Source organism: Catharus ustulatus, chromosome 12, assembly GCF_009819885.2.
Source record: "Catharus ustulatus isolate bCatUst1 chromosome 12, bCatUst1.pri.v2, whole genome shotgun sequence".
In the NCBI taxonomy this organism is placed as follows: Eukaryota; Metazoa; Chordata; class Aves; order Passeriformes; family Turdidae; genus Catharus; species Catharus ustulatus.
Genome location: NC_046232.1, coordinates 21,529,453 through 21,546,631, shown reverse-complemented (window position 1 = coordinate 21,546,631; position 17,179 = coordinate 21,529,453). Strand labels below are relative to the sequence as shown.

General features: G+C 64.1%; 2 protein-coding genes across 7 annotated transcripts; both read left to right on the top strand.

Annotated features, from left to right (window-relative positions):
- The first annotated feature begins 2,375 nt into the window (after positions 1 to 2,375).
- FES (FES proto-oncogene, tyrosine kinase) lies at positions 2,376 to 8,143 on the top strand. Of its 5 annotated transcripts, none has more exons than XM_042779664.1 (19): positions 2,376 to 2,498; positions 3,286 to 3,447; positions 3,529 to 3,702; positions 3,771 to 3,867; positions 4,187 to 4,370; positions 4,522 to 4,659; positions 4,770 to 4,889; positions 4,966 to 5,088; positions 5,157 to 5,343; positions 5,425 to 5,502; positions 5,697 to 5,906; positions 6,003 to 6,125; positions 6,328 to 6,381; positions 6,506 to 6,624; positions 6,783 to 6,877; positions 6,966 to 7,089; positions 7,193 to 7,350; positions 7,547 to 7,669; positions 7,813 to 8,143. In XM_042779664.1, the coding sequence occupies exons 1-19, from the start codon at positions 2,376 to 2,378 to the stop codon at positions 7,953 to 7,955; spliced, it is 2,535 nt and encodes an 844-aa protein (XP_042635598.1). In that variant the 3' UTR covers positions 7,956 to 8,143. The 5 variants fall into 5 exon arrangements, 4 of the variants coding, with proteins under 4 accessions (XP_042635598.1, XP_032927041.1, XP_032927040.1 ...); XM_033071150.2 differs by having other exon boundaries at positions 2,413 to 2,498; positions 3,200 to 3,447; XM_033071149.2 differs by having other exon boundaries at positions 2,413 to 2,498; positions 3,200 to 3,447; positions 3,771 to 4,370; positions 4,502 to 4,632.
- A 937-nt stretch (positions 8,144 to 9,080) lies between these two features.
- Positions 9,081 to 17,156, top strand: MAN2A2 (mannosidase alpha class 2A member 2). Of its 2 annotated transcripts, XM_033070261.1 has the most exons (23): positions 9,081 to 9,389; positions 9,571 to 9,825; positions 9,932 to 10,076; positions 10,169 to 10,340; positions 10,914 to 11,041; positions 11,170 to 11,343; positions 11,635 to 11,821; positions 11,905 to 12,082; positions 12,225 to 12,427; positions 12,681 to 12,863; positions 13,051 to 13,165; positions 13,317 to 13,384; positions 13,548 to 13,713; positions 13,913 to 14,149; positions 14,240 to 14,362; positions 14,453 to 14,567; positions 14,658 to 14,791; positions 14,885 to 15,026; positions 15,213 to 15,346; positions 15,626 to 15,703; positions 15,985 to 16,179; positions 16,269 to 16,379; positions 16,527 to 17,156. In XM_033070261.1, the coding sequence occupies exons 1-23, from the start codon at positions 9,258 to 9,260 to the stop codon at positions 16,677 to 16,679; spliced, it is 3,528 nt and encodes a 1,175-aa protein (XP_032926152.1). In that variant the 5' UTR covers positions 9,081 to 9,257; the 3' UTR covers positions 16,680 to 17,156. The 2 variants fall into 2 exon arrangements, with proteins under 2 accessions (XP_032926152.1, XP_032926153.1); XM_033070262.1 differs by lacking the exon at positions 15,626 to 15,703 and having other exon boundaries at positions 9,082 to 9,389.
- The last annotated feature ends 23 nt before the right edge of the window (positions 17,157 to 17,179 follow it).

Here is a 17,179-nt window from a genome sequence, read left to right as displayed (position 1 = left end):
CTTGTCCCCTGTGGAGCTGTGTCCCAGGCTCAGTTCGTTGTGTCCCAGCTCCCTGCCTCCTGCCCTGGGCCTGTCCGCTTCCACCCGTGCCCTTCAACAGCAATAACGGCCAGGGCTCAGCTGCTGCTGCCCACTGCCTGCCCATCCCACCGCTGCTGCCTGCAGCGGGCAGGGGCCCTGGCACCGGGGAGCATCAGGCTGGGCACCGCCTGACCCTGTGCCCATGGCACAGCCCACGCCGGGGCAGGGACCCCTCACACAGTCCCTGCTTTGGGGGCTGCCTCGGGCCCCTTGTGTTCTGCCCCTGGGCAGGGCTGTAGGTGCTGCTGGCTGGGACTGTCAGGTAGCGCCAGTGCCAGCACTGCCCCAGCTCTGCCTGCGTCCTGCCTGTGCTGGGCAGTGCCCAGCATTCCTGCAGCCCTAGCCCCCCGATGTGCCTTGCCCCCACTTGGTGACAATCTGTTCTGCTCCCCGCTGGAGCCCTTCCCCTCGCTGCCCCTTCCCTGTGGGCTGGGGGCCAGTGCCACGAGCCCCTTTGCCGTCCGCCGCCGCACACTGGGGCCATGGTGCAGGCTCCCACCTGTGCCAGCCATGGACAGAGCCACTGGCCAGGGGCCACAGGACTATTTTTCTATAACAACTTTTTGGTGCACAGTAATTTTTTCTTGTAATTTAATCAGCCGGGAGCTGCCTCCTGAGCCTGTTTTTAATTTAATGGATGTGGATATAACGCTAGAGAGACTGAGTTATTAAATGTTCAGAACTATGCAAACCAGCTCCGCTGCCTGTGCTCTGTATGCCAGGGTGCCCCAGCTGGGGCAGTGGCCTGGCTGTGGAGCCTGTGGGCCTCAGGGGCACCCGGCTCTCTGTGCAGGGCTGGGATGGAGCCCTGCCTGCAGGCGTTCCCCCAGCGCCAGGGTCTGTCCTGCCCTGGCTGTGGGCAGCAGTGGTGGGACAAGCAGGGAATGTCTCACCTGGGTGAGGGGAAGCAGCTGCTTGTGGGGACCTGCAGCCGGGGCAGCTAATTCAGAAACTGACTGCGTGGGGGGTGTGTGCACGGGAAAGGCCTGGGGACCTTGCACCCTTTTCCCACAGCGTGAGGCTCAGTCCCTTCGTCACAGCCCGGGGTCCTGCTGCAGCACCGGTGTCTAGCACCCTGCAGCCAGAGCACGATGCCCCCGGTGCAGGAAGGGCCAGGCTGGACCTGGGACCCGCTCGTGCTGTGGCCAAGCTGCAGACACAGCTCACCGAGCCCTCCACAGCTCCCTGGCCCCTACAAAAGAGCCTTTTGGGGCTGTGCTCCATCCCAGAGGCAGCTCCTCTCTGCAGAGTCCCTCGGCCTCGCTGTGTTTGGAGCCGTAGTGGTTTCCTGTGGTCAGCAGCGAGGTCTCCGTGGCCTGCACGGCCTGCAGCGCTCGCCCTGCTCCGCTCCGCTGTGCTCTCGAGATGGGGCCGGCAGCAGTCGGGGCTTCCAGGACAGCCGGAGCTGTTGCCCTTTCGGTCAGAGGCAGAGCCCTGACCGCCCAGGAGCAGCCGGGACGCTGCGGGGATGCTGGTGCTGGGAGAAGCAGAACCCCGGCCCAGGAGCCGCTCCCGGGCGTGGCCGCCGCGCTTCGCTCCGCGGTAGGAAGGCGAGTCAAGCAAAGCTCCCGCCCGACTTTTCCCCCGACTTCCTCTAAAAGTGGAATCGGCCCGGCAGTGACCTGCAGGTGACACTGAAACTCCTCCGGCCCCGGAGCCTCACTGCCGGTCACAGGAGGGGCTCAGGCCAGCACAGCCCAGGTGCCCAGGCCGAGCTGAGAGCGGCCGGCCGGGCAGTGGCAGTGGTGGTGGCAGCTGCCCCTGTGCCGTGCAGCAAACAGGGCTGAGCAGTGCCCCCGTGAAACCCTTTGAAGGGGACGTGCCCAGGGCTCACACAGGGAGGGGGATCCTGCCTCTGTGAACGCAGGCTGGCAGCAAGGGCTGGGGCACGGCGCTGTGCGTGTCCGTAGTGGCTGCTCTGTCCTGCTGCCTTTCATGGTCACAAGGGCCAGGCTTGGGGATGTGGCAGGGTGGCCACCCTCCAGTGGGGCTGCACAGAGTGCTCAGGGTCCCCCAGTCTCTTGGAGACGCAGGGACATGCAGCAGGACTGGGAGTCAGGCAGCAGCAGGCGCGGCTGGGGGGCTTTGCTGGGTGGGACTGGCACTGAGTGAAGGCTCCACAGGGGCAGTGGAGCCCCAGGTGCACAGGGCTGGACCTGGGGGTGTCAGGCCCTGTGTGAGCCAGCAGGGAGGGGTGGTGGGCTGGGAGCTGCCCAGCTGCAGCAGAGCTGCGCTGGGTCGGCGTGGGGACTGGCAGGGAGGGGAGGAAGTGCAGGAAATCTCGCAATGGCTCTATGGTCAGCACTGGGTTTCCTGTTCCTCCCCAGGAACCAGAGCTGCACCAGCTCCAGACCACACCAGTCTCAGCCCCAGCAGGACGTCAGCAGCAGCTTCACAACGAGGACCAAGCAATCAATGTAGGTTGGAAGGATTGTGTCCTGGTGGGGTACTAGCAGAGACAGGGGGGTCTCCTTTGTAGGGCTGGGGGGGTGGGTGTTGGTGAGATCAAGGGCTGTGCCAGGGGACATCCTGCCCTGTACAGGGAGGTGCCCCAGCACTCTGCTGCTCCTGCTGCACTCTTGCTTCAGAGCAGGGCACCCAGGGACTGCCACTGGGATCCGTTTGGCTCCCAAAGGCCTTGCTGGGGTCCTGTGTGCTGGAATGTGTCCAGGTTCAGCTCCTTTCTCTGGGCCTCAGCACGCTCTTCTGCTTTTGCTGGCTTCCCATCAGTGCCCCGGCCCCTGGGAGCTCCTACAGTGCGGGCACAGGGGTGACAGTGGCAATGGGCAGGACAGGACTGGAGCTGCCGGACAGGAGGGGCTGGTGCCTGCCAGGGGTGGGGGCACGGCTGCACGGCCCTTGGGGAGCAGCCCCGTGCATGGCAGAGGTGACACTGCTGTGTAGAGCTCCACACTTCCTCCTTCCCAGCACCATCCCCACAGCCCCCAGCTCCCACAGGGCTCGAAGCACTCATCCCTCTTTTTGAACGTGCTTTGCAAGGCTGCTTGCAGTGGGTGGGGGGGTTCTCTCTGCTGCACAGACCGGATGATGGGGCAGGAGGTAGTGAAAGGCAGTGCAGGGCAGCAGCTGTGGCTCAGGCTGTCCTGCTGCCCCACAGACTTTCCCTGACTGGACAGCGGTGCCATGGGCTTTGGGCCAGAGCTGTGGTGCCCGCAGGGGCACACTGCACTGCTGCGGCTGCAGGATGGGGAGCTGCAGCTCCTGGAGCTGATGAAGAAGTGGATGTCACAGCGGGCCAAGAGTGACCGGGAGTATGCAGGGATGCTGCACCACATGTTCTCCCAGCTGGAAAAGCAGGAGAGTGCTTGGCAGCTCCACAGCGACCGAAGTGGTCAGGTTGAGAAGGTAGGGATGCCCCAGAGTAGGATGCCCTGCAGAGCCTGGTGTGCTGCACCTCTGTGCCATCCCTGACTCCCTTTCTTGCAGTCCTGGTGGGTGCTGGTGAGCCAGACAGAGACGCTGAGCCAGACCCTGCGGCGGCACGCGGAGGAGCTGGCGGCGGGGCCGCTGGCCAAGCTGAGCCTGCTCATCCGCGACAAGCAGCAGCTGCGCAAGGCCTTCAGCGAGCAGTGGCAGCAGCTCAGCCAGGAGTATAGCCGGGTATGTTGGAGCCAGCAGGGGAACAAGAGAATGTGCTGGACCCCCTCCCTGACCGTGTCCCTCTCCAGACGACGCAGCAGGAGATGGAGAAGCTGAAGGCACAGTACCGCAGCCTGGCACGTGACAGCGCCCAGGCCAAACGCAAGTACCAGGAGGCCAGCAAAGGTGCCAGCCTGGCCCCTGTCCCCTGCCTGACCTCCCAGCTTCCCTCGTGGCATGGCTGGAGCACCCTGCCCTCTGTGGGAACTACAGCCCAGCCTGGAGCGGGTGGGGGTTCTGGGGTTGGGCAGCGTAGAGGGGGGAGAGCTCAGGGGGCCTTGGGACCCCACGCTGTGGGTTGGGAATATCCCTGTGTCAGTGTAACCATCCCAGGCTTGGTCCCCCTGCCTGCCCTGGGGGCCTCTCCCAGCCCTCACCCTCTGAGCCCTGCCCCAGTGCTGGGACAGGTGATGTGCTTGGGGTTTTCCACAGCTTCTCTCCACAGACAAGGAGCGGGACAAGGCGAAGGAGAAGTACGTGCGCAGCCTCTGGAAGCTCTATGCCCTGCACAACCAGTATGTGCTGGCTGTGCAGGCAGCTGCATTGCACCACCAGCACCACTACCAGCGGGTGCTGCCCAGCCTGCATCAGTCCCTCTACGGTCTGCAGCAGGAGATGGTCCTCATCCTGTAAGAGCCCTGCCTGCCCTGCTGCCCATCCCATGCCCCACTGCCCATCCCATCCCCACTGCCCGTCCTGTGCCCTGCTGCCAGCCCTGCACCCCACTGCCAAGCCCTGGGCATACCCATGGCCCCCCCAGAACCAGCAGTGCTCCCGCAGAAAGGAGATCCTCAGAGAGTACTGCAGCATCAGCAGCCTAGTACAAGAGGATATGCTGGCCGTGCACCAGGAGATTGCCAGTGCCATCCAGGCCATCGACCCTGCCACTGAGTACAGCAGCTTCATCCAGAGCCACCAGTATGGCTCCGCGCAGCCGCAGCCTCTCTGCCGGGTACGGCCCTGCTGCCCTTGGGTGGCGGCGGCCGGCACGGGGCATGTGGAGGCAGAGCTGTGCTGGGTGCCCACAGGTACGAATCTGAGGTGCCACCAGCTGTGTCCTTTGATGAGAGCCTGCTGGAGGACACAGAAAACTTGGTGCCGGGGGAGCTGCAGCTGAACGAGCTGACCCTTGAAAGTGTCCAGCACTGGTGAGTGGGACTAGCCCTGGGCAGGGGCAGGTGAGGAGCAGGGGCTAAGGCCTCCACTGCCACACTTCTCTTGCAGCCTGACGTCGGTTGAGGAGGAGTTGGTGGCCGCCACAGAGGCTGTGAGTACCAAGGAGCAGCAGATGCAGGAGCTGAAGGCACAGATCCACGACGAGGAGCAGGGCCGGAGCCCCGCGGAGCGGTGAGGTGCAGCAGAGGGGGGGCGAGGGGCGAGGGCAGCGGGTGCTGACCGCCCTGCCCCCTCCCCAGGGTGCACTTGTTGGGCAGGCGACAGGGGCTGCACGTGGCACGGCAGCAGCTCGAGGGCTGCCTCTGTGCCCAGGCCAAGCTGCAGGTGCAGCGGGACCTGCTGGCCAGGAAGCTGGCAGAGCTGGGCACCAGGGACCCCCTGCCCGCCCTGCCCATGCCAGAGGATCGGCAGTCCGTCTCCTCCACTGTGAGTCAGCCTCACCTCCCGTGCTCTGGCAGCTGCAGGGATGGGGTGCACAGCTGATGCACAGCCTGTGCCTCCTTCCAGGAGCAGGAGCGGAGTGGGACCAGCGCGCTGGAGACCCTCAAGAACCACATCACGGGCATCTTCAGCCCAAAGTACTCGGTGAGTCCCTGGGTGCCTCCAGCCACCCTGCTCTCCACCCAGCTGCCTTGCTGAGCCTGTCCTCTCCTTTCTGGCCACACTGTCCCCCTTGCTTCACCTCCACGTTCTGCTCCCACCTGCCCTGGGCACAGCTTCCAGACACTGCTGCTGCCCCATCTCCGGCACGGCTCAGGACTCACCTTGTCTCCTTCCAGCTGCCGCCCCCCGTGCCCCTAATCCCCGACGTGCAGAAGCCGCTGTGCCAGCAGGTCTGGTACCACGGGGCCATCCCACGTTCGGAGGTTCAGGAGCTGCTGACCTGCAGTGGGGACTTCCTGGTGCGGGAGAGCCAGGGCAAGCAGGAGTACGTGCTCAGCGTGCTGTGGGACGGGCAGCCCCGGCACTTCATCATCCAGGCTGTCAACGTGAGTCACCACAACCACGAGGGATGGCTGGGGTGGCCTTGCGTGGGCAGAGAGATGTTCCTGCCCATCACAACCTCTCGGCCTCCCTCCCTGCAGGATATGTTCCGGCTGGAGGGTGACAGCTTCCCCACCATTCCGCTGCTCATCCAGCACCTCCTGCAGAGCCAGCAGCCCATCACCCGCAAGAGTGGCATTGTCTTGGCCAGGGCTGTGCCCAAGGTGATGCAGGCAGTGGGGAGCAGGATGGGCCCTTCTGTGCAGGGGCAGCTCTGCCTGGCCCTTTCTCCTGTCCATGGCTGGGCTGAGAGCCACAGATATGCTTCTCCAGCTGGACAGGGGCACTTGACCTGGGGCTCTGCCTGAGAGGGAGCTGCAGGGTTGTGTGGGCCAGGGGCAGCTCACTGGTGTCTGTTTGCTGCAGGACAAATGGGTGCTGAACCACGAGGATGTGCTGCTGGGGGAACGCATTGGTCGGGTGAGATGGGGTGCTGTGGGCTCTGCAGGAGGGCAGGGCTGTCCTGACAGGGTCTGCAGGAGGACAAGGGTGCCTTGTGTGCTGTGCATGGTGAACTGAGCATGCTGCACCTGTGTCTCGGAAGGGTAACTTTGGGGAAGTGTTCAGCGGACGCCTGCGTGCTGACAACACCCCCGTGGCTGTGAAATCCTGCCGGGAAACCCTTCCACCTGAGCTCAAGGCCAAGTTCCTGCAGGAAGCCAGGTCCGTGCGGCTGTTGGGCTTCTCCTGTCACATCTGTTCATTCTTGGAGCCGTTTGACCCTGCTGGGACTGCAGCACCCTCGTGCTGTGTCCCTGGGCTGGCTGGGCAGGGTGCCTTGGGGATGGCAGTGGGGGCAGTGCCCATCCTTGTCCCTGCAGGATTCTCAAGCAGTACAGGCACCCCAACATCGTGCGGCTCATCGGTGTCTGCACACAGAAACAGCCCATTTACATTGTCATGGAGCTGGTGCAGGGTGAGCAGCCCCATCCCTGCGGTCCCCACGGGGGGGGTGAGCCTGCCAGGTGTGCCTGGGCACCCACCCCTCTGCAATCTGGGCACAGGGGGGGACTTCCTGACCTTCCTGCGCAGTGAGGGTCCCCACCTCCGCGTGAAGGAGCTGATCAAGATGACAGAGAATGCTGCTGCTGGCATGGAGTACCTGGAGAGCAAGCACTGCATCCACAGGTGGGCCCTGGCAGGACAGGGGGAGCCCTGGAATCCTCACCGCCCCATCCCCTGCCAGGTGGAGCCCGGGACAGCTGGGGCTGATTGCTTGGGGCTGTCTCAGGGACCTGGCTGCTCGCAACTGCCTGGTGACGGAGAGGAACACCCTGAAGATCAGTGATTTTGGAATGTCACGGGAGGAGGAGGACGGCATCTATGCCTCCACAGGGGGGATGAAGCAAATCCCTGTCAAGTGGACGGCCCCTGAAGCACTCAATTATGGTACAGGATGGAGCGGGGCATGGCCTGACACCCCACAGCTTATCTGGGAGCCAGGAGTCTGGCACTATCCCGCTCACACACCTGGTCCTGGGGAGGGAGGCAGAGACCCTGAGCACCTCAGGAGCATGGGCACAGCTGGGAAGTGGTGACATGCGTGTTCCCTGCCAACATGATTGGTCCTGCACCATGTCCCCAGGCCGATACAGCTCAGAGAGTGATGTCTGGAGTTTTGGGATCCTGCTGTGGGAAGCCTTCAGCCTGGGTGCTGTCCCCTATGCCAACCTCAGCAACCAGCAGACACGGGAGGCAGTGGAGCACGGTAGGGGACATGGCTGGGCTGGCTCCCGAGGGCCACCACGAGCTGTGGGTCCAGCCCTGTGGAGCTGTGCCTGTGGGATGGCCCAGATGGGGTTGTGGGGGGTGAGGGGCCGGTGATCCATGTCCCCATCCCTGCTGGCCCAGGTGTGCGGCTGGACCCTCCCGAGCAGTGCCCTGAGGAGGTGTACCAGCTGATGCAGCGCTGCTGGGAGTACGACCCCTGCAAACGGCCCAGCTTCAGCACCATCCACCAGGATCTCATTGCCATCCGCAAGAGGCACCGGTGACAGAGAGCACAGGGGCCTGGACCCATCCCGTGGCAGCGCTTGGGGCACAGCAGAGCCCGTCTGGGCAGCGGGTACTGCAGGGTGGTTTGTGGTGCTCGAGCCCCAGGGTGGGACATGGCCCCCACAGCTCCTGCCCGGCTTCATTTTGTACAATAAACACACGAGCTCTGCACCTAGGAGCTGTGAGAGGACATGGACTTGTACTGCACTGGGACAGGGCACTGGGACATGGCACTGGGACAAGACACACACCGGGATGGGGCCCTGTAATGATGCACCAGGACAGGACACCGTGACAGGGCACACGGTGCAGGGGCATGGAGTATTGATAGGAAGTACCAGGACGGGAACTGGCATGGGGAGTACTGAGACAGGACACTGGGACTGAGGGCTGGAACGGGGCCGTGGGACAGGGCACCGGGACAGGGATCTGGGATGGGGCACACAGGGATGGGGCACGGTAGGACAGGGGTCACGGACAGGGTACCGGGATGGGAAATAGAGGGATTGGATCACGGACAGGGTACCGGGATGGGGCACACAGCGATGGGGCACAGTAAGAGGAATCACGGTCAGGGAACCGGGATGGGTACCGGCATCTGAACTCGGCTGGGGGCGGCGGTGGCCGCTGCCGCTCCCGGGGCCTCCCCCGCGGGGCTCCCGGCCGGTTCGGGGCCGGTTCGGGGCCGCCCCCGCGGGGCCGGGCCGGTTCGGGGCCGCCCCCGCCGGGTCCCGGCCGGTTCGGGGCCGGTTCGGGGCCGCCCCCGCGGGGCCCGGCCGGTTCGGGGCCGGTTCGGGGCCGCCCCCGCGGGGCCCGGCCGGTTCGGGGCCGGTTCGGGGCCGCCCCCGCGGGGGCCCGGTCGGTTCGGGGCCGGTTCGGGGCCGCCCCCGCGGGGCCCGGCCCGGCGGGCGGAGCGCTGGGCGGGGCCTGGCCTGGCCTGGCCCATCCCGGCGGGCCCCGGCGGGCGATGCGAGGCCCTGGGCCGGGTTGCGGAGCCGCCCAGGGTGCGAGCGGAGTGGCGGCGGTGCTATCTCCGGTTCTGGCCCGGGCTCTGCCGTCGCTGCCCGGCCCGGCCCGGCCCGGCCTGAGCGCGGCCCCGGGCGCTGCCGGCTCTGCGGGGCCGCGCGGCCTCTCCGGCCCCGGCGCTGGCCCCGTCGGCAGAAATAAACACCCAGAGTCGGATTAAGGCAAGTAGGACGCGGTGAGGGCTCTTGGAGGACAGGCAGGAGGCCGCGGCGAGGCTGCGCGGCCCGAGCGGGCTCCCCCCGGTCCCGGCGCCGTGATCCCCGCAGCCCTTCGGGATGAAGCTCAAGAAGCAGGTGACGGTGTGTGGAGCTGCCATCTTCTGCGTGGCCGTCTTCTCCCTCTACTTGATGCTGGACCGGGTACAGCATGACCCCACACGACACCAGAGTGGGGGCAACTTCCCCAGGGTGAGTTTGGAGGGCCGGGGGTGGGTGAGAGCGGTCCTGGGATGGCAAACAGGGACATTCAGCCAGGGAAGGTCATGGGGAGCCAGCCCTGGCCTCTGGGCATTAAGGTGCCAGGGCCAAGACTGGCTTCCCACAGCTGTGGGTGACCTCCTGCCCCTCACTGTGGCCCCTGTGCCCCCAGAGCCAGATCTCGGTGCTACAGAACCGGATCGAACAGCTGGAGCAGCTGCTGGAGGAGAACCATGAGATTATCAGCCACATTAAGGACTCGGTGCTGGAGCTGACAGCCCATGCGGAGGGGCAGCCGGCATTGCCCCAACACCCCCTGAATGGCTCCTGGGTGCTCCCCGCTGAGAGTCGCCCAAGTTTCCTCTCCGTGTCCCCGCAAGACTGCCAGTTTGCCCTGGGGGGCAAAGGGCAGAGCCCAGACCTGCAGGTGAGAGACTGGTGACTCTGCTGGTGTGAGGGGTCCATACCTGGGCATCTGTGGGGTCCTGGCTCTACTCTTTCAGGGGTCTCTCAGCCCTGTCTCCTACCCACAGATGCTGGCTGTGTACTCCCTGCTGCCGTTTGACAACCAGGATGGTGGTGTCTGGAAGCAGGGCTTCGACATCACCTACGAGCCCAATGAGTGGGACACAGAGCCGCTACAGGTGTTTGTGGTGCCACACTCCCACAATGACCCAGGTGAGAAACAGGGCTTGGCCTAGCTGCTGCTACCCTGCAGTGCTGGCAGGGAAGCCTGGGCCCCCCACAGTGACCCCCACCTGTGCTGCCAGGCTGGATCAAGACTTTCGACAAGTACTACTACGACCAGACGCAGCACATCCTCAACAGCATGCTGCTGAAGATGCAGGAGGACCCACGCCGGCGCTTCATCTGGTCCGAGATCTCCTTCTTTTCCAAGTGGTGGGACAACATCAGTGCCCAGAAGCGGGCTGCTGTGCGCAGGTAGTGCTGCCCACCTGGCCCCACTGCTCACCTGGCTCCCAGGCAGCTGAGAGCACAGGGTGTGTGAGGGAAGTGCCCTAGGGACTGAAAGGCTGCCTGGGCTACAGTGCCATGGCCATGGGCCCTGCACTGCTCAGCATGGGGTGCCCTCAAAGTGCCAGCAGTCTCCCAGTGCCATCACATCTCAGAGCCACTGCCATGTGGGGTGAGAGAGTGGGGAGACAGATCTTGCCCTGGGCCCAGTGCTGATTGGGCTGGGAAACTTGTGTGCAAGGCCCAGGGCACCCATGGAAGGGTGGGAGACCTGGAGAGCAGGATTGAAACAGGGCCCCCTTTTATGCCCCCTGCCCTGAGAGTGTTGGGGATGGAGGACACAGTGGAGGGTGTGTGGGAATGGGCTCTGGCTGGCATTGGGCTGTGGAGGGATGACTCTCTGCGTGGGGACAGCATGACAAGGGGGAAATGGCAGTGGCAGCTGCAGGTAGAGTGCAGGTGGCTCAGAGCAGGGGGACCCTGCAATGGACGTGTGGCTCATTCAGGGCTCTGGTCACATCTTGGGTCTTCCCCTCACAGGCTGGTGGGCAATGGGCAGCTGGAGATGGTGACGGGCGGCTGGGTGATGCCCGACGAGGCGAATTCCCACTACTTTGCCATGATTGACCAGCTGATTGAGGGCCACCAGTGGCTAGAGAAAAACATCGGTGAGAGCTGGGAAGATGCTTGCTGGGGGCCTGCTTAATGTGCTGCAGGCCTGCAGGTCCTGACAGGACCCTCCTCACGGGAGGTGCTGCCAGCCCAGCGTGGGGCTGACAGGTCTCTGTGCCCCCAGGTGTGACACCACGGTCGGGCTGGGCCGTAGACCCCTTCGGGTACAGCTCCACCATGCCCTACCTGCTGAAGCGCTCCAACCTGACGGCCATGCTCATCCAGCGCGTGCACTACAGCATCAAGAAGCACTTTGCTGCCACCCAGAACCTGGAGTTCATGTGGAGACAGACCTGGGGTGAGGCCCTGCTGGGAGGCGACTGCAGAGGGGGCCCTGTGGGGCAGGTGGCAGGAGAGAATGGCTACCGGCCCTTTTTCTGTGCAGATGAACCAAGCACTGTCTCTGCCTTGAGGGACAGCCTCAGGGTGACTTTCCACATGCCACCATGTCCAGCAACACACTGGGGGAGGCTGCTGTGCTCTCTGAGCTCTGAGTTCTGCTCTGTCAGACCACTGTCTTTGGGCCTCACTGCTCAGGGGCAGGCAAGGGAGAGCCATTGCTGGTGCTCACCTGTCCTTGGTCCCACAGATCCAGACAGCAGCACCGACATCTTGTGCCACATGATGCCCTTCTACAGCTACGATGTGCCCCACACCTGTGGCCCAGACCCCAAGATCTGCTGCCAGTTTGACTTCAAGCGCTTGCCTGGGGGCCGCATCAACTGTCCCTGGAAGGTGCCTCCCCGCGCCATCACCGACGCCAACGTGGCAGAGCGGTGAGTGCGGCGGGGCCAGGGGCACGTGGCTCCCGGCCTTGTGGGCCACCAGGGACCAGCCTCATGCCCTGGCCCCCATACAGAGCCCAGCTGCTGCTGGACCAGTACCGCAAGAAGTCCAAGCTGTACCGCAGCAAGGTGCTGCTGGTGCCCCTGGGAGATGACTTCCGCTATGACAAGCCGCAGGAGTGGGACGCCCAGTTCCTCAACTACCAGCGCATCTTTGACTTTCTCAACTCCCGGCCTGACCTCCACGTCCAGGTATGTGTGGAGAGCTCTGTGGGGCTGGGGGCAGCAGGAGGCTGTGGCAGAGCACAGTTGGAGGGGTGAACAGTTCTGAGAGGGGTGATAAGAGCTCCCACTGCAGGAGCCCCGGCTCAGGGCTGCATGTGCTGTCTTGCAGGCACAGTTTGGCACGCTCTCTGACTACTTTGATGCCCTGTACAAGAAAGTGGGCATCGTGCCGGGGATGAGGCCACCCGGGTTCCCAGTTCTGACTGGGGATTTCTTCTCCTATGCGGACCGGGAGGATCACTACTGGACAGGATACTTCACCTCCCGGCCCTTCTACAAGAGCCTGGACCGGGTGCTGGAGTCCCACCTCCGGTGAGGGGCAGTGGGCTGGTTCATGGGGCACAGGAGGTGTGCAGGGGGCAAGGGTGAGGGGTGGCTGGGCAGTATCTGGGAGCTCAACAACCCCAGTCTGTGCCAGCTGCCAGCACACTGGACTGCTGCACACAGTGCCAAACGCTCACCCAGTCCCAGGGCAGTGTGTGCCTTTGCCACCCCTGTCCCAGGCCAGCCCTCCCAGTGCTGTAGCACCAGGGTAGGGACCCTCAGTGCCTCTGTCCTTGTGCAGGGGGGCAGAGATCCTGTACAGCCTGGCACTGGCCCATGCCCGCCGTGCCGGTGCCGATGGCAGGTACCCGCTCTCCGACTACGCCCTGCTGACCAACGCGCGCCGCAACCTGGGCCTCTTCCAGCACCACGATGCCATCGCTGGCACTGCCAAGGAGGCTGTGGCCGTGGACTATGGAGTCAGGTGCGTGTGGGGGTCAGGGTGTCCTCAGAGCCTGTCTCAGGGTGGGGCTGGTGGGCTCGATGCTGGGAATGAGAATGGCTAGGAATGGGGATGCTGTGGGGAGCTCTTTCCTTTCACGGGGAGATGTAGAGGGTGTTGGGGGAGATGGGGGTGATGGTCCCAGGTGGCTCACTCTGCCTCTGCCCAGGCTGCTCCACTCCCTCACCAACCTGAAGCGTGTCATCATCAATGCTGCGCACTACCTTGTGCTGGGGGACAAGGACACGTACCACCACAACCCGGCTGCACCGTTCCTTGGCATGGTGAGCAGCACTCTGGCACACTGTTCCCCATGCTCCTAGGAGCAATTCCATGCTGCAGAGGCCAGGAAAAGGGCCCCAGCTTGTCCCATGTCCCTGGGCCCAGCTGGCAGGGGGTTTGGGCACACCCCTACTCTTTACTACTCCTCCCCAGGATGAGACACGCTCCAGCCAGGACTCTCTCCCAGAGAAGACAGTGATCAAACTGGACACCTCACCTCGGTAGGGCCTCCTGCCTTGCTCTGGGGACTTCTGGGACTGTGGGGAGGCAGTGAGGGAGTACCTGTGAAGCTGTGGGTAGGTGCAGTGGATCTGTAGGTATTGTGGGATGTGGGACATCTGGGATGCTGTGAGGCTGGGTGCCATCCCTGTGTTACCCCCACAGGTTTCTGGTGGTGTTCAACCCGCTGGAGCAGGAGCGCTTGAGTGTGGTGCCGGTGCTGGTGGACACCCCGCACGTGCGTGTGCTCTCCGAGGAGGGACAGCCCCTGCCGTCCCAGCTCAGCGCAGTGTGGAACTCTGCCACTGATGTGGTGCCCGATGTCTACCAGGTATGGGGCACCCACAGCCCGTGTGTGCCAGCGTCCTATCCTGCACACAACACGAGATCCCACAGCTGTTGAACCCCCAGGTCCCCTGCATGTCCCTCTTCAGCAGACGCCCTGCAGTGTCAAGCCGGGTCTTTGCCCCACTGACCCCCAGCCATTCCCCAGACGTGGGGGGTGGCTCAGGTGCCCATGCTGCCTGCAGGTGTCTGTCCTGGTCCGCCTGCCTGCCCTGGGGCTGCGTGTGCTGCAGCTGCACAAGTCCTTGGACGGCCATGCTGCGCCGAGGGCCTCCACGCGCCTGTACCTGCACGGCCGGGACGCGCCTGTGCGCAAGCCTGAGGCTGTGCCCCTGCACATCTTCCCGGCTGCTGCTGATGACTTCTGCCTGGAGAACCAGCACCTACAGGCCTGCTTCCTGGGGCGCACGGGCCTGCTGCAGGTGAGTGCAGGGCTCTGACAGGGCGTGGGGTGGAGGAGGAGAGTGGCACATCCCACTGCTTCTTACGCCTGTGCTGGCCCACACCCGCAGAGCCTGCGCCAAGCTGGAGAGCAGCAGGTGCACAGGGTGAGCAGCGATTTTCTCGTCTATGGCACCAGGACCTCCAAGGACAAAAGTGGGGCCTATCTCTTCCTGCCTGATGGCGAGGCCAAGGTACAGGGTCCACCCCTATTAGCCAGCTGACAGCTGTGCCACAGTACGGTCTTCAGGCAGCAGCCTGAGCACAGCTGTCCCTCCCCCCAGCCCTACACTCCCAGGGATCCCCCAGTGGTGCGGGTGATGGAGGGACCCCTCTTCTCAGAGGTTTCCAGCTACTACCAGCATGTCCAGACCGTGGTGCGGCTGTACAACGTGCCAGGTGAGATCTTGAGGCTGTGCCAGGTGTTGCCAGCCCAGGGAACTGGGTGATGCTGCCTATGGGGCTCAACCCGTCACTGCCTGCCCACAGGGGTGGAGGGCCTGTCCCTGGATGTGTCCTGCCTGGTGGACATCCGTGACCACATCAACAAGGAGCTGGCCCTGCGCTTCAGCACTGACATTGAGAGTGATGACACCTTCTTCACGGATCTCAATGGTTTCCAGGTATGCAGCAGCATGGGGACGGACAGCAGCTGCCCACAGGGGGACAGTGCTCTGTGGGAGCCACCTCTGGCCATGCTCTCTGTCTGTTGGCAGATCCAGGCCCGTAGGTACCAGCGGAAGCTGCCACTGCAGGCCAACTTCTACCCGATGCCTGCCATGGCCTACATCCAGGACGTGCAGAGCCGCCTGACACTGCTCACAGCTCAGGCCCTGGGCGTCTCCAGCCTCCGCAGCGGTGAGCTGGGGGCTGTGCCTTGGGCTCCTGCTGTGCAGGTGGAGGTGTCCTCCCCAAGGGAAGCAGGGGAGGAGGGTGCTGCAGGCTGGGCAGGGTGCCTCGGTCCTGCTGCCTCTGGGAGCTCAGTGCTGTGGGGTGTGGCTGGTGCCTGGTAAAGCCTGGGCTGCAGGGACTCGCTCTCCACAGGCCAGCTGGAGGTGATCCTGGACCGGCGCCTCATGCAGGACGACAACCGGGGCCTGGGCCAGGGGCTGAAGGACAACAAGCGAACCTGCAACCGGTTCCGGCTGCTCCTGGAGCGCCGCAGCACTGCCAACAAGGTGCTGGCTGTGAGGAAGCAGGATGGGAGAGCCCAGCCCTGCCTTGGGCGGAGGCATTTGCATCACATGTGCGAGTCCCCCATGGGATGGGATGCTGTGTCCTCTCCCCTCTTGTCCCATGGTGCTGGCACTGGGCAGGGATGGTCCTGGAGCAGGGGGCATGGGGAGAGCAGGATGTGCAGTGGGGTCTGTCCCTGTGCAGCCACGTTGCCCTCATAATCACAGTGTTCTTGTCCCATCCCCTTGCTGCCCTCTGCGTGTGCTGTGGCACCCATTCAGAGCTCCGGCTTCTTTTCCAAACTGGTCTCCATGTTTAAAGCCTTGGGCTTCCCTGGCACCAGGACTGGCAGCCCCGAGGTAATGGCCAGCCTGGCCCTGCTGTCTCTCCCTGTCTTGTGCACTAGCTGCTAGCCACTAGTCTAGCCAGACTTGTAGCAGGTGTGTAGCCTGACCACCAGCTGGCTGGGGTCCTGTTTGGGTGCTGGGGAGGGGAGACCTGCCTGGGCAGGGGCAGCTCTGTCTGCACTGTGCTGGCAGGGGCCTGGTCTCGAGGCACTGCTGGAAGGGGGTTCTGTGGGCCTTGCCCAGGCTCTGCCTGGCGTCCTGGGCCCATGCTTGACCCACGTGCTGCTTGGCAGGTGCAGGACGAGCGCCCCATCAGCTTCCCGTCCCTGCTGAGCCACATCACCTCCGTGCACCTGAATGCTGAGGCCTTGGTCATGCCAGTGGCACTGGAGAATCCAGCCCTGCCAGCCCTGCGCTCTTTTGTGCCCCTGGCCACCACCCTTCCTTGCGACTTCCACATCCTCAACCTGCGGACGCTGCAGGCAGAGGTGAGCTATGGTCCAGGGACACTGAAGCTCTGGTGGGGTCTTGCCCCCACTGTCCCTGGTGTTGTGCCTCACGCTCCAGCTCCCTGCAGGATGACTCACTACCATCAGCTGAGGCAGCACTGATCCTGCACCGCAAAGGCTTTGACTGCAGCCTGGAGGCCAAGAATCTGGGCTTCAACTGCACCACCAGCCAGGGCAAGGTAGGGCCTGGCTGCCCCCACACCTCCCCTGGGTCAGAGCTGGGCTGGGACCTCAGCATGGCAGTCACGGCGTGTGCCAGGCTGTCCTGGGCACAGCGCTGTCCCAGGCATCACATCCTCACCTGGGCCTCTCCTCTTCTTCCCCAGCTGGCTCTGGGAGGCCTGTTCCAGGAGCTGGAGCTGGGCTCCCTGCAGCCCACCTCACTGACGCTCATGTACCCGCTGGGCACAGCCTCCAACAGCACCAACATCCATCTGGACCCCATGGAAATCGCCACGTTCCGCATCCGCCTGGGGTAGTGTCGGGCAGGACCGGAGTGGAGTGGCTGGACAGCACAGGAGCAGCACAGTGCAGCAGTGGAGCAGGGCCAGCAGTCCTGTGGCGGGCATGGGCAGGAGGGGCCAGACTGGCTGAGGCTGCTGCTGCCACTTTCTAATTTATTAGTTCCATGTTCTCAGATAGATTTTGGAATGAACTGTTGTGGCAGGGCTGGACACTGCACCAGATGGGCTGAGCATGGCTGGGGAGGGCAGCAGGGTGGGCTCTGCTGCTGCTGGTGGGACAGACACTGCTGCCCTGTCACATTCACAGGCTGCATGGGAATGTGGCCACCCTGAAGGCTGGGGCAGGGGCCTGTGCAGGGCTCCCCCTGACCGGCGTGGCAGCAAGGGGAGGCCAGGAGCACCGGTGGTGTTGGGCAGCTGCCTGAGGACGTGCTGTGGACTTGGGACTGAGCTCTCCTGGAGCTCATAGGAAACACAAGGCTGTTTCCAAGAGCCCTGGTCTGTGTGTGGTTTGT